We start from the raw sequence: 14,446 nt of genomic DNA on the forward strand, positions 1-14,446 counted from the left end.
ATGTGTGGATATTGACAAATATTTACAATAACCCTGGAAGCCAAGTGCAACACCTTTGCCAATTCCCAAAAAGTTTAAAATGTATGATATCCTTAAATATGACGGGACGTCCGACCCACGGGATCACGTTACTGCATTCACCACAGGGATGAAAGGCAATGATTTAACCAAGCAGGAGATTGAGTCAGTCTTGGTTAAAAACTTTGGCGAAACTGCCACGAAAGGGGCGTTAACATGATACTCAGTCTTACTTGAAAACTCCACTGATTCTTTTGTTGAGCTTGCAAATTTATTTATAAAAGCACATTCCGGGGCTTAAAAAGTTGAAAAAAGGATGGAGGATATCTTCAAAGTTAAACAGGGGAATTCAGAACTACTTAGAGAATTCGTAGATAGGTTCCAACATGAGAGAATAATGCTGCCACGAGTACCTGATAATTGGGAGATTATGGCATTTGCAAGCAATTTGAACAAGAAACGTTCAAAAGCCAAGAGGAGGTTGAAAGAAAGTTTATGGGAGTTTCCATCAACAACTTGGAACGATGTGTATAATTGATATAGTATGAAGCTGCGAATAGAAGAAGATACAGTTACACAGCCAAGGGCAGATGAAAGGCCAGGTAAAGACGCTCGGAATCAGAGAGAAGATCTGGTAAGAACAGGTACGAGCCTTACTTGGGACCTGCGGGGCGAGATTCCCGGCCTAAACAGGAGAATATATGTATTTATTCAAGATCAAGGCAAAAAGAGGCGAGTTCTTCTCCCCGATTCAAAAAGGAGCGAGATGCCCGAAGCAATGATTCCATCACTCAAGCAAGAATAGAGGATTATAGTTTTAATGTCAGTACTTCTGAATTGGTAGCTGGTCTAAGAGGAATGGGAGACAAGGTAAAATGGCCAAAAGAGATGAGGTCGACCCCGAACAAAAGAAACCCAGATTTCTGATGCGAGTTTCACAATGATCATGGACATTGAACATCAGACTCCAGGCTTTTGCAAGGGGAAGTTGAATATCTACTGAAGCAAGGTTATCTTATTGATATATTCAGCAAGTAAGGAAAATAATCATACATGAAAAACAGGCAAGAATCTTCAAAGCCTCCATCACCAAAGAGAACGGTAAACGTCATAACCGGAGGAGATGGAGTTAATGGGGTGACGTACACGCTTGCAAAAAAGGCATCAAAGGTCATTGTCACTTATGGGAAACGAGTTCGCCAAGTCTTGGAAGGTGACCGTATAGTGTTTGATGACGAAGACGCGGATGGCTTGATGATTCCTCACAATGATGCACTAGTATTATCTTTACTTGTACATGATACTAATGTTAAACGAGTTTTGATTGACCATGTTTCTTAGTGAATATCATTTTACTAAGAGTGGTAAATGAGATGCAAGCTAATGATAAGATCATACCAAAATCATGATCATTATCTGGGTTTCATAATTCAAGCGCCGTTATAAAAGGCGAAGTTGTGCTGGCTACATTTGTAAAAGGGGTCATCAAGGACACAAAGTTCTAGGTAATAGACAGGGACATGGCCTATAATATAATCTTGGGGAGGCCATGGATTCATGATATGGATGCTTTCCTATCCACGTTACATCAAGTTATCAAATTCCCATCACAGTGGGGGATTCGACAAATCTGGGGAAACTTAGATGTCTCGTATTTCTTGAAAAAATGATTCGATTGATGGGTGATCAACAAGCATCGCGAAGTATTAATTCAGTGGTGATTAAAAATACAATAGCCAACGATGCAGACGCAAAATAGCAATTAAAGAATTGAGTTGGGGACACTTCTATACATACCTCAACTGAAAGTACACAAGGTCAAACTAATGTGGATTCAAGACCTGATGTGATTCAAGAACCAGAGAGAAATAAGAACATCAAAATAACCACGAAGGAGCTCGAAGACGTAATATTATTTGTCCACTGGCGAGATAGAAAAGTTTACATCGGAGCAAACTTGAGCCAATAAATGAAAGGTAAGTTAATTAAATTTTTACGTTCTAACGCAAATTATTTTTCTTGGTCGTATTCAGATATGATAGGTATACCATCGGAGGTGATGACTCATAAGCTGAATGAGGATCCATTACACCCACATGTCAAGCAGAAGCAAAGGAAGCAAGGGGCCTTTAAAAATCAAGTGATCTAGGATGAGGTACAAAAACTTCTAAAAATTGGTTCAATACGAGAGGTAAAGTACCCTGATTGGTTAGCTAATACTGTTATGATTCCAAAAAAGAATGGAAAATGGTGAGTCAGTGTAGATTATACCGATTCGAATAAGGCTTGTCCTAAGATTTATTTCCTTTATCACACATAGAACAATTAATTAATTCTACTGCAGGTCATGAGCTTTTAAGCTTTTTAGATGCTTATTGTGGTTATAATCAGATAAAAATGGGCACTTTAGATGAGGAAAAAACCTCATTTATCATAGACATGGGACTTATTGCTATAAAGTCATGTCATTTGGCTTGAAAAATACTGGAGCCACGTATCAAAGATTGGTGACCAAAATATTTCAAGAACACTTGGGAAATATTATGGAGGTCTACATAGATGATATGTTGGTCATACCAACACAGGAATGGGATCATTTTCAATATTTTGCTGAGATCTTTGAAATTCTCTGCAACTACAACATGAAGTTGAATCCAAAAAAGTGCGCTTTTGGCGTAGCTTCAGAATAGTTTTTGGGTTTTCTTGTTTCTAATAGGGGTATTGAAGTAAATTTTGCATAGATCAAAGCTATTGAGGAGATACCTGATGTATTCACGAGCAAGAAAGAAGTACAGAGGTTAACAGGTAGGGTAGCCACTATAGGAAGGTATATATCCAAGTCATCAGAGAAGTGCTTTAAGTTTTTTTCAGTAGTGAAAAAGCAAAATTAGGTTGAATGGACTAACGAATGTCAACAAGCTTTGGAGGACTTAAAAATGTATCTGTCAAATCCGCCCCTGTTAGCAAAACTAAAAGATGGGGAGATATTGCTCATCTACCTTGTTGTGTTAGAAGTGGCGGTAAGCGCGGTACTGGTACAAGAGGATAAAGGTAAACAATCTCCGATTTATTATGTTAGTAAGTCTTTAATAGATGTTGAGACACAGTATCCTCACCTAGAAAAACTTGGTTTAGCTTTAATTATGGCATAAGCAAGAATTATCAGGGAGGTTAGTGTTGCTCCCAAAAGCACATGCAAGTATACGTGGTCGTACAAGTAATAAAATGATAAGTCGAGTGTCGAACCCACAGAGACTTGTATTAACTACCCACTAAATTCACCAAGAATGTTATTCAGCTGAGTCAATCCGAGTTCAAAAGTGTGATTATACTAAACAATAATTCTAACTAGTGACTAAATTATCAAGCAGAAAAATGGTTGTTATGTATTCGGTGGAGACAAATATTCCAGGGTTGTGATCAATTCACCAATCCTATTGTGTTCTAGTTAACTCTCCCTTTCATACAATTCACTCATGGTTGCTAATTAATCGAATAATTGCTCTCGTAGCCTTCTCTTAAAGTACTACTCGCCTATTCAAAATAGATTAATGCCTATATTCCTATGGAATCAATCTATTAAGAACACATTAAAATTACGATATTTAATTAAGCACAGTGACTAGGTATATTTCTATCCTAACCACAAATCCGCCTCCCTCAGAGTTAAGATCACGCTCTCTTCAATTCTTCTCTAATCTAAACATGACTTTCCCAAGCATAGCATAGATAGTAAATAGAACCTAACTGCTGGTCAGACAATTAAGCAATTAATCAAAGAATTGAAGAAACAACCATATATTGGTGAATTATAATTAAGGTTAAGTCAACATTAAACAACAATATTCATGGCTACATCACAACCCCATAATTATGAGTTTTAGCCACTTATGATAATATCAATAATTTCACAAGAGTTGGATAATAAAATACTAAGAAAAAATAAAGAAAACCGAGATATCCTCGCTCCCGAATGTTTCTCGTGTGTATTTTTACTTCAAAATGGAGTCTCCTCTCTCAAAATAGGCTTAGTCTTGCTTTTATATGTGTTGGGTAAGTCTTGGACTGAGATAACCTTATCCTGGAGAAAGTTGGAGAAAGTCACCAGTGTTTAGGGCAGCGTGGGGCGCTAGCCCTGGCACTGGCCCTGGCGCTGGCCCTTTGAACATTCTGTAAGGCGCCACAGGTGGCGTGGGGCGCTGCCTGTGGCGTTGGAAATCCACCTGTTTCATTTTTTCTCTGTTTTGGCTCTAATCTCGCACCTTTCGCCCCCTCTTGCCTATGGATGATTCCTACACATAAAAACACCACGAATTAATATAGATCAATACATTTTATATCCGAAATCCACAAAATACGAGTAAAACATGAGGTGATATACATATAAATATATATACTTTAAGCTAAGTATCAACACCCCATAGTTAGACTCTTGCTCGTCCTTGAGCAATGGGACTATCAAATAAACCTCCAACTAACATACAAATCTCAACTAGAGAGGAACACTTCAATTTTTAACCATACACTCTACCCTTGACTATGATCGATACTGGCAATCAAGCGTGAACATACAAAATTCACATTCTTCCCGTTTTAAACATGTCCAAGTATATCCATTTCAATTCAATCAATTCAAATAACCTATCTGTAACCACCCTACCTCTAGAGCCGACTCGTTACCACTAAGCACCATCAACTTGCGCACTCACCCAACAAGAGAAGTTTACAACATTACCAATCCTTCTTGAGATCATGCGTCCTCACCAACAAACAAAAGAATGAATATAGAATAGTCCACACATTCAAGTATGCCTTTGAACATAATTTAAGGACATCACACAATTGAACAAAATTCACTCACTCTCACAAAGAATTCATGTGCATTCCGTGGTCGTACCATAAGCTTGCCCGTAGTGCATATCTCTACTAATATAAGCTAGTCAAATCTAGGATCAATTAGGACTTTAAGGTTGTAATGTAGGTTAAGGGACGGGTAGTATATATTTAGGAATAATGACTAACCCTCATAAGTACTTTAATACACTACACTAAAAAATCGAGCACTTCTTCTTCTCAACTAATTCACTTATCATACACCATATATATCATAGTCTCTTTTCAAATAAGCACCTATGTATTTCCACTGGCACGGATTAGTAAGATTAGGAGGTGTGATTTTCTACATTATTTGAACTATTATATTTGTTTCCTTCTTGCAATTTTTTCTCACATACTCCATACATTAAGATTCATCGGCTAGTGACCTTTTTTTACAATTTTAGTGCACCTTAAGGGCCCATCCATGGTTCCACTCGAAAACTACTCCCCAATCTCTCACCTTACTTCTTTTAGCGACTAATTACCTTAGGAGGTGAAGGTTCAACAATCTCGAATTAAGAATAAAATAGGGATACGACTTGTAATGTGGGTGCCAAAGAAAAGGTCTATAGGCTCAAAGGGGCTAGCAACGGAAAATTTTATTTTTATGTGACAAGCACATCTATGATCAAGAAAGAAATGCCTACGTCATCTCCTAGACTAACTCAACTTAATGATTTCTCTTCGATTAACACACAGGGCAAGTTCTAGACTACACAGGATAGCACATAAAATCACAAATCCTCAGACACACACATTGCAAATGACTCAATCAAGACAGTTATGTTCAACTCTCAAGTCCAGCAAGCACATATAATTGGGAAATTTTAAGCAATATTGCACTTTGTGGCATACAAGTCAAACAACTGAGAGAAGGCGTCACAGAATAGGCTATTTATTTTACTTAGGCATCACAATTCAAATCAAATGTACAGGAAGATAGATCTCATGTCATAGCCTAATGTGCCAACACCAAACATGTCACTAGGCATCTCAGAGCAACTCAGTTTCTTCCTAACCTACTCCTAAAAAACAAATAAATACCCGATTCGAGCTACACCCTTGGAAAAGAACCGACGCCTAAAGAAAAACCAAGGGATAGTACCTAACTATCCTAAAATGGAAAAAATCTTTTTGGGTATTTTTAGTCAGACTTTATCCCTCAAGAAAATTGTTCAACAGATCCATCGTCGGGAAAAGTCCAAGCTTTTCTATTTATTTTTCTTTTTTTCTTTTTGTATTTTGTTTTCTTTCTAAAAACAAACGAGACTATGTAAAAACTCATTAAACGAAACAAATTTATACAATTTATACTATGTACATCACAAGAAGTAGTTCTCCCACCCCACACTTAGCATATGCATAGTCCCCGATGCATGTGAAAATGTAAAGCAGAGTAGGGTGAAAAGAAAACTCCCTGCTAGTCAGAGTTCTCCTCTTCAGCATGCCCGCCATCCGCAACTCCGAGCGTATCATCATCAGGTCCCAGGAGCACCAAAGCCATGGGCCCCGTGACATCATCACCAATCTCATCCTCCGTGTCGGAGCCTTTGTGAGTGTTTTCGTCCTCCGGAGGGTAAACAGGACTGCCATGTGCAATCCCCAACATCTCTTTGGAAGAACTAGATAAATCATTGCATAAATGCATATTCTCCTCATATGATACACCCATCCTGCTCATGAGTACATTTAAGGAGTTATAGTCATGTTGAAATTCTCGTCTTTTTCATTCTGTGCTGCCTGAGTGAGCTTAGACGTATTCTCCGACAGAGATATGATGTCTAATAGCCCTTTAGAAGCCTCCACCACCTCGTCATACCCGGGGTATTCCAGCACCTCCCGGAAGTGCATATACTGCGTCGACAAGTTTCCAAAGAAAAACCTCTTAATCTGCCACCCAAATCATGTGCGGTCATTTTCATATCAAAGTATCTCTCCAATCAAATCAACAAAGCTGTATTAGGTTTTTTTTCTCTCAAATTTCCGCCGTCACTGTAGCAGTGAACAGTGCCAAACAGTACCGTGAACAGTAACTTCGTCACTGTTCATCGCGGACAAAGCTGGAGCTTAGGCTTCAATGGCCACAATGGCCGGCGACCAACCAGCTTTTCCGGCTGGTGTGCCCTCCCCCAACGTTGCACAACAACATACAACAACTAACTCCAACCCAGCTCCTCTAGATTACTCGAAGATTTTGAAACCAAATTCTTTAAATCCTCCAGCGATGGCTACTGCTGCAACTTCAATTCAACCCATTCCACTGCGACGAGGAGTGTATTTGAATGGCTAACCAGTGGTTAAATTCACAGAGGCAGAAGTATATTGAATGAACGTGATTGAAGGCCTCCAATATGCTGTCGTTGGCAAGCTTTCATATGGTTCTCCGGAGATTCACGAGCTTCGCCGAATAATTCCAACTCAATATGGTATCAAAGGTGAGTGTAATATCGGATTCCTTAGAGATCGTCATGTGTTAATTAGATTAACTCTATGGAAAGATTTACTCCATTTCACATCGAAGAGTACGTACTACATCAAAGCCAAAGATGGGTATGAATACCAATTGCGTACTCTTATCTACGATGCAAAATTTAAGGCGGGTGAAGAAACTCCGATGGCGATGGCGTGGATTTCTTTTCCCGGACTGCTGCCTACCTTTGTTGTAAAGGAAACTCTATTTTCTTTGGCTACAGCTGTGGGAAGTCCAGTGTGTCTTGACGCAGCAACTACAAACAAAACTAGGCCAAGTTGCACAAGAGTAAAAGTTCTTGTCGATTTGTTCGCCAAACTACCTAAAAAGGTGCGATTGGATATCGATGATGAAGCTTCTGGTGGTGTTCGAACAAAATGGGTGAGAATTCAGTATGACATGCTACCAAAATATTGTAAGGAGTGTAAACTACAAGGATATGATGAAATTGAATGTTGGCATTTGCACCCCGAGCTTATTGAGAATCGAAGCAGCAAGAAAAGGAATGATCTTGCTGAGTTGAACAACTGGAATTCTGCTGTTGATGAACAAGGAAAAACCAAAAATCACATTACCCCTGTAATGATTTTCACGAGTGGAAAAGTAGTCGGGAACGTAGGTGCAACAGTGGAAGGAAGTTCAGGATAATCGGGGAACCAACAAAAATAACAAAACCCAGGTACAAGGGCAAACTGGCAATGCAATCATGCCAGTGAATGCTGGTGTACAGCAGGTGCACAATAACTTTGCACTGATGGAGGTCGAAGAAGATCAGACAAACAAGTTTCAAACAAGGAATAAATTTACAGTATTAGAGGAGGAACAAAGTGATATAAATGAGAACAACCAACTGGTTTTGGTGGGGGGAAAAACTAGTCTTCAGTTCTAAAGATGGTCCTACTGCTTCTGGGATTTAGTCCACAATCGACTGGGTTCATAGAAGGTTTGGGACTAGCAAAGAGGAGCTAAAACAACTCAATGTGACCACAAACCAATCTTGTCATGCGATTCCATCTCAAACTTTTAAAGATTTTGGGCGGATGGAGGATCTTGATGAGGTAAACTCTACAAAGGTCTTATGGAGCAATGCAGTTGAGGTTAAGAATGATCAGCTGGGCAAAAACAAAGATAATATAAGATAAGGTTAAGAATGACAACAATCCAAGCTCACCTGGCTATAGGTTGGCGACGCCAGGCCTAAAGCCAGGCTCACCTGGCGATAGGCTGGCGATGCCAAGCCTAAAGCCAGGCTCACCTGGCGACGCCAGGCCTAAAACCAGGTTCACCTGATGAGGCAGCTACAGTAAACCCTAACCTTAGAGCCACTGGAGAGATTTTGGCCTATGTAGATGGTGTTCCAGCGTATGTCCATGAGCTACAATTCAAGGAGTATGAACAGGCTGATGAGCAGGCAATTGTTCCAAGAGCATCCAGGGAAATAGAAGAAGTTCCTATGGAATCTGGCACTGATCAAACCATGCAACTACATCTTAATGTTCTAACCAAGACTCATCTACAACATTTACATGATTTAGTTACACACAATGTGACACCAATTGATGAATACTTATTGAGATAAAATTCAATGGAGGATGAAGGATATGATGAGTCTACTGCCGAAAACTTCAAACAAGTGGCTAGGGAAGGGGATTTATCACCCACAACTAGTGCTAAATGAGGTAAAAAAACTAAGAAGAATCAGAGTAAAGATTCACCACAACCTTCAAGAATAATGCCCAGGAGGGCAGCTTCTCTATCTAGATGATGATCAAAACATTAATATGGAACATAAGGTCTGTGAATACATAACATGCCTTTCCTAGGGTGACCAATATGAATAGGGAGCATAATTTTTGTGTAGTTGCATTGATGGAGCCTTTTCAAAAGAAGGGACTCATTGATAGATATAAAAGGAGGTTGAATATGGAGACTGCTTATACAAATATTAATGGGCAAATATGGTTATTCTTCAATGCAGTGGTGGAATGGGAATTAGTGGAGGATATTGAGCAACAGGTGACTGTGAGAGTGTTTTACCATGACCTGGGGCAGCACATGATGATGACATTTGTTTATGCAAAATGTTCAGCAATGGAGAGGTTGGATTTGTGGGATCACTTGTATTATTTAGCAAGTGATATGGAATTACCATGGTTGGTAGGATGGGATTTTAATGTGTTATTGCATGAAGATGAGAAAATAGGGGGACTTCCAGTACACCCTCCTGAATATAAGAATTTTGCATTTTGTGTAAACTCTTGTGGTTTATTTGAGCAAGGGTACAAAGGAAGTCCATTCACATGGTGGAATGGGAGATCCAATGGTGAGTGTATATTCAAGAGATTGGATAGGATTTTTGTGAATTTGCCATTTCAGAACATGTTGCCAACTATTGAAGTTGAGCATTTAATCAGAACTGGATCAGATCATGCACCATTGCTAATGACATGTGGGGTGCAGACAACCAAGTTTGTCAAGCCTTTCAATTTCTTGAAATTTTGGACAAAGCATTCTACATTTATGAATGTGGTGAGGCAGAATTGGGAAGCGAGTTTCATAGGGGATCAGTTTTTGATGTTCAAGCAGAATATCAAGAGGGTGAAGGCAGCACTCTCAAAATGGAATAGGGAAACATTTGGTGATATCTTCAAGCAATTGGCTATTTTGGAGGACATTGTTAGGGTGAAGGAGATGTTGTTTGAAGAAGAGCCTACAACTGAGAATAGGATTGTGCTTCAAAAGGCTCAATCTGAATTGAAGAAATACTTGAATATTGAGGAGCAGTATTGGAAGCAAAAAGCTGGGATGAATTGGTTTGCTGAAGGAGATAGGAATACAAGTTTCTTTCACAACCATGTCAATGGCAAAAGAAAGAAATTGCAACTGAAGAGGATCAAAAGTGGCAGTGGGGTATGGAGTGAAGACCAGGAGCAATTGGCTACAGCTGTAGTGGACTTCTATCAAAAATAGTTCACAAATGAAGGTGATGCTTCTGAATTTCCCTTGCTCAATAATGTACCTTCAATGGTCACTATGGATCAGAATTTGGAACTTAGCAGATTGCCAACAATTGAAGAAGTAAGGGCAACAATTTTTGAGCTTAGTGGGGAGAGTGCTAGTGGCCCTGATGGATTCACTAGCTTGTTTTATCAAACATGCTGGGATGTTATTGGTGTTGATATACACAACATGGTGCTACACTTCTATGGAGGAGCTGCATTGCCTAAATCCATCACTCACACCAATCTAGTGTTGCTGCCCAAGAAACCTAGAGTTGAGACCTTCTCTGACTTAAGACCTATTAGTTTGAGCAACTTCATTAACAAGGTTTTGTCTAGGGTGTTACATGACAGATTGGAGATTTTTTTGCCATCTCTAATAGCTCCTAATCAATCCGGATTTGTAAAGGGTAGGAGTATATTTGAGAACATCTTATTGACTCAAGAAATTGTCACTGACATAAGGTTAAGGGGAAAGCCAGCTAATGTGGTGATCAAGCTTGATATGGCTAAGGCCTATGATAGGGTCTCATGGAAGTACTTATTGCATGTGCTAAGGAAGATGGGATTTTCTGAACACTTCATTAACATGGTGTGGAACTTGATGTCAAATAACTGGTATTCAGTATTGGTGAATGAGCAGTCCTCAGGTTTCTTTAAGTCGACAAGGGGTGTGAAACAAGGGGATCCCCTATCTCCAGCATTGTTCATTCTGTCAGCTGAGGTACTTTCTAGGTCTTTGAATAAGCTTTTTGAAGACAAGTCATTTGTGGGATTTGGAATGCCTAAGTGGTCTGATTCTTTAAACCACTTGGCGTATGCTGATGATACGATAATATTTGCATCTGCTCATCCTCCCTCTTTGAGCAAGATTATGGCAGTGTTGGGGAACTATGAGAAGATATCAGGTCAGATGATCAACAAAGATAAGAGTTCATACTACATGTATTCAAAGGTTGCTAGTGGATTGTTTCAGGCAGTTGGAGCTATTACAGGATTTACAAGAGGTAAATTCCCCTTCACATATCTAGGGTGTCCTATTTTTTACACTAGAAGGAGGAAGGAATATTATGAGGATCTTATCAAGAAGGTGAAGGCTAAATTGCATTCATGGAAAGGAAAACTGATGTCATTTGGAGAAAAGGCAACACTCATCTCTAGTGTATTGCAAAGTATGCCAGTTCACATGTTATCAATCCTTGATCCACCAAACAGCATCCTGGGGCATCTACATAAGACTTTTGCTAGGTTTTTTTGGAGCACAAAGGAAGAAGGGAGAAGCAGACACTGGGCTTCATGGAAAAATCTTTGCCTTCCTAAAGAGGAAGGGGGGCTAGGTTTTAGGTCCTTAAATGATGTCTCAAGGGCACTGTTTGCTAAACTATGGTGGAGGTTTAGGACCACAAAATCTTTGTGGTCTAATTTCATGTGGAATAAGTATTGCAAGAAGGAGCCACCAACTGTGGTGCGTTTTAGGGGAGGATCTCATGTTTCGAGACAAATGCTGAATGCTAGGGAAGAAGTAGAACATGAGATCGTATGGGAATTGAAGAGTGGAACAACTAATATTTGGCATGAAAATTGGACTGGATTGGGTGCACTTTATCATGTATTACCTGAAAACTTTCCAATCAATGAAGGTCTTCAGGAGGTGGCAGAACTGCGGCAAGGGAAAACATGGGATGATCAGCTGCTAGATCAAACTTTCAATGAGGAAATTGCAGAGCATATAAGGCTAAATGTGCACTATGAAGGCAGTGAGAGATATTGGGATAAGCCATACTGGATGCCAACTCCTTCAGGCAAGTTCAGTGTTAGCAGTGCTTGGCAAATATTAAGGCATAGGGCAGATCCTAATCAGGAATTCAAGTTAATGTGGATTAAAGGTTTGCCATTCAGGATATCCTTCTTCTTGTGGAGATTGTGGAGGCAGAAAATAGCCACCGATGACATGTGGAGAAGGCTAGGGCAAATGGTGATGTCTAGGTGTTGATGTTGTCAGCAGTCCCAAGAGGAATCTTTTGAGCATATATTTGTCACAAGTCCTACTGCCTCTAAGGTATGGAACTTGTTCATGGGGGCTACTGGAATTTCTGTGCAATTGATTCAATTGAAGCAGATTATAAGGCATTGGTGGTATGCTCAGTGTTGTCCGAAATTAAAGCCACTATTTCAAGCAGTACCAGCTATCATCACTTGGGAGCTGTGGTAGAGAAGAAATGCAGGTAAATATGGTGGTTCAATGTCCACAAATAGGGTGATTCATGAGATAAATAGGACATTGCATCAACTGGCAAGGGTGAGGTATGCTCTGATCCCTAATATTCCATTGTTATGGCCAGACATGATTCAATATTTTGAAGGATATAAACCTATATTGATCACTACAAGAGTAACATGGCAGCTTCCTTGTCATGGTTGGTACAAATGTAATACTGATGGAGCTTCAAAGGGCAATCCTGGACCTAGCTCCCTAGGCTTTTGTGTGAGGGATGATGAAGGTGATGTGGTGTATGCTAGGGCAGTATACTTGAGAGTTACAACCAATGTGTTGGCTGAAGCTAAGGCTATTCTTCAAGGGTCGGAATATTGTGTGGAGCATGATTTTCACCCTCTCATACTCGAGACTGATTCATTGGTGATGAAGAAGGCGATAGAAGGGGAATGGGATCCTCCATGGGTAATTGCACAAGATGTGAAGAAAAATTATAGAGATGAAGGACAACTTCAATGTGATCTTTCAACATGTGTTTAGAGAAGGCAACTCAGTGGCAGATTTTATAGCTAACATTGTGTTCTCTTTTGCAGGTACATCTGAGTTTCATTCATTCTCTGAACTGCCTAGTGCAGGGAGGAGGTTGATCAATCTAGACAAATCTCAATCACCTAACCTTAGGATTATGATAGCAAAGAGAAGAACCCCAGACTGATGGCTTCACAAGATTGGACTCTGCACAAACTGATATGTCCAAATGCTAAGGAAAATGCTGAACCCGTCATATGGTATTTTTGGAGATTGTTGAATCATTTATCAGTGGTATTAGCATGCTTTCAAGCTCAATCTGAGGATGGTTTAGCAATGTTTTGAATGATGTCTACATTAAAGGTTCTAGTAGGGAAGGATCTGAGCTTACAAGATCACAAAAAGGCACAGGTTGGCCTTTGCCTTGCAAAGTCTTCTTAAAGCCAGATCATTCCTGGCTTTTGCCTTGTAAAGCCAGCCTAAAGCCAACTCATGCCTGACTTTTGCCTTGTAAAGCCTGGCTTAAGCCAGCTCATGCCTGGCTTTTGCCTTGTAAAGCCTGCCTAAAGCCAGCTCATGCCTGGCCTTTGTCCTGCAAAGCCTGCCTAAAGCCAGCTCATGCCTGGCTTTTGCCTTGCAAAGCCTGCCTAAAGCCAGCGCATACCTGGCCTTTGCCTTGTAAAGCCTGCCTAAAGCCAGCTCAAGCCTGGCTTTTGCCTTGCAAAGCCTGCCTAAAGCCAGGCTCCTCTTCTACACATTAATCTTGATGAGTGAGCACATGATTAATACTTGAACAAAATCAGTCCACCGCATATGGAGATCATATAGTAGCGACACTTGGAGGACGATGCAGACTTCAACTCTGCGGTGGAGTTGTTTGGAATTCATTTTAGCCTATGGACAATATACCCTGGTGCCTGGTGAGAGCTTGATAGGTGCTGCTTGGTATTTGCCAATGACAATTGGATTCACATACACTAATAGGAGAAGGAAGCATTCAACTTATCATGTTGTAATAGTTAGTTCATTAGATTTTAGCTTTTCTATCTTTTTTAATAGCTAGTAGCTTCATGCAACTTCTATTTTGGTTTGGACATCTTGTAAGCATTGGAACCATTTTTGGGATTTTATTTATATATTAGCCATTAGGCAAAAAAAAAAAAAATCATGTGCGGTCCATCTCCCCCAGTATGATCTCACCCACCTTAATGGGTCTCCCAGTCATCAAACAAAATATCACACACACTCGAGCTCGAGTGCATTCACTGTTGTGTTCAACTGGCATGAGTCGGGCTTGCAAGAAATTCTGCCACACTTTGGCGGTCTTGTTTAAATCAG

At 40.0% G+C, this 14,446-nt stretch overlaps 1 protein-coding gene across 1 annotated transcript; it reads left to right on the forward strand.

The window, feature by feature from the left end:
- Positions 1 to 9,235: 9,235 nt before the first annotated feature.
- Positions 9,236 to 10,336, forward strand: LOC142175889 (uncharacterized). The gene has a single exon (XM_075242895.1). The coding sequence runs from the start codon at positions 9,236 to 9,238 to the stop codon at positions 10,334 to 10,336; it is 1,101 nt and encodes a 366-aa protein (XP_075098996.1).
- The last annotated feature ends 4,110 nt before the right edge of the window (positions 10,337 to 14,446 follow it).

The sequence above is a fragment of the Nicotiana tabacum genome, chromosome 22 (assembly GCF_000715075.1).
Source record: "Nicotiana tabacum cultivar K326 chromosome 22, ASM71507v2, whole genome shotgun sequence".
NCBI classification, from domain to species: Eukaryota; Viridiplantae; Streptophyta; class Magnoliopsida; order Solanales; family Solanaceae; genus Nicotiana; species Nicotiana tabacum.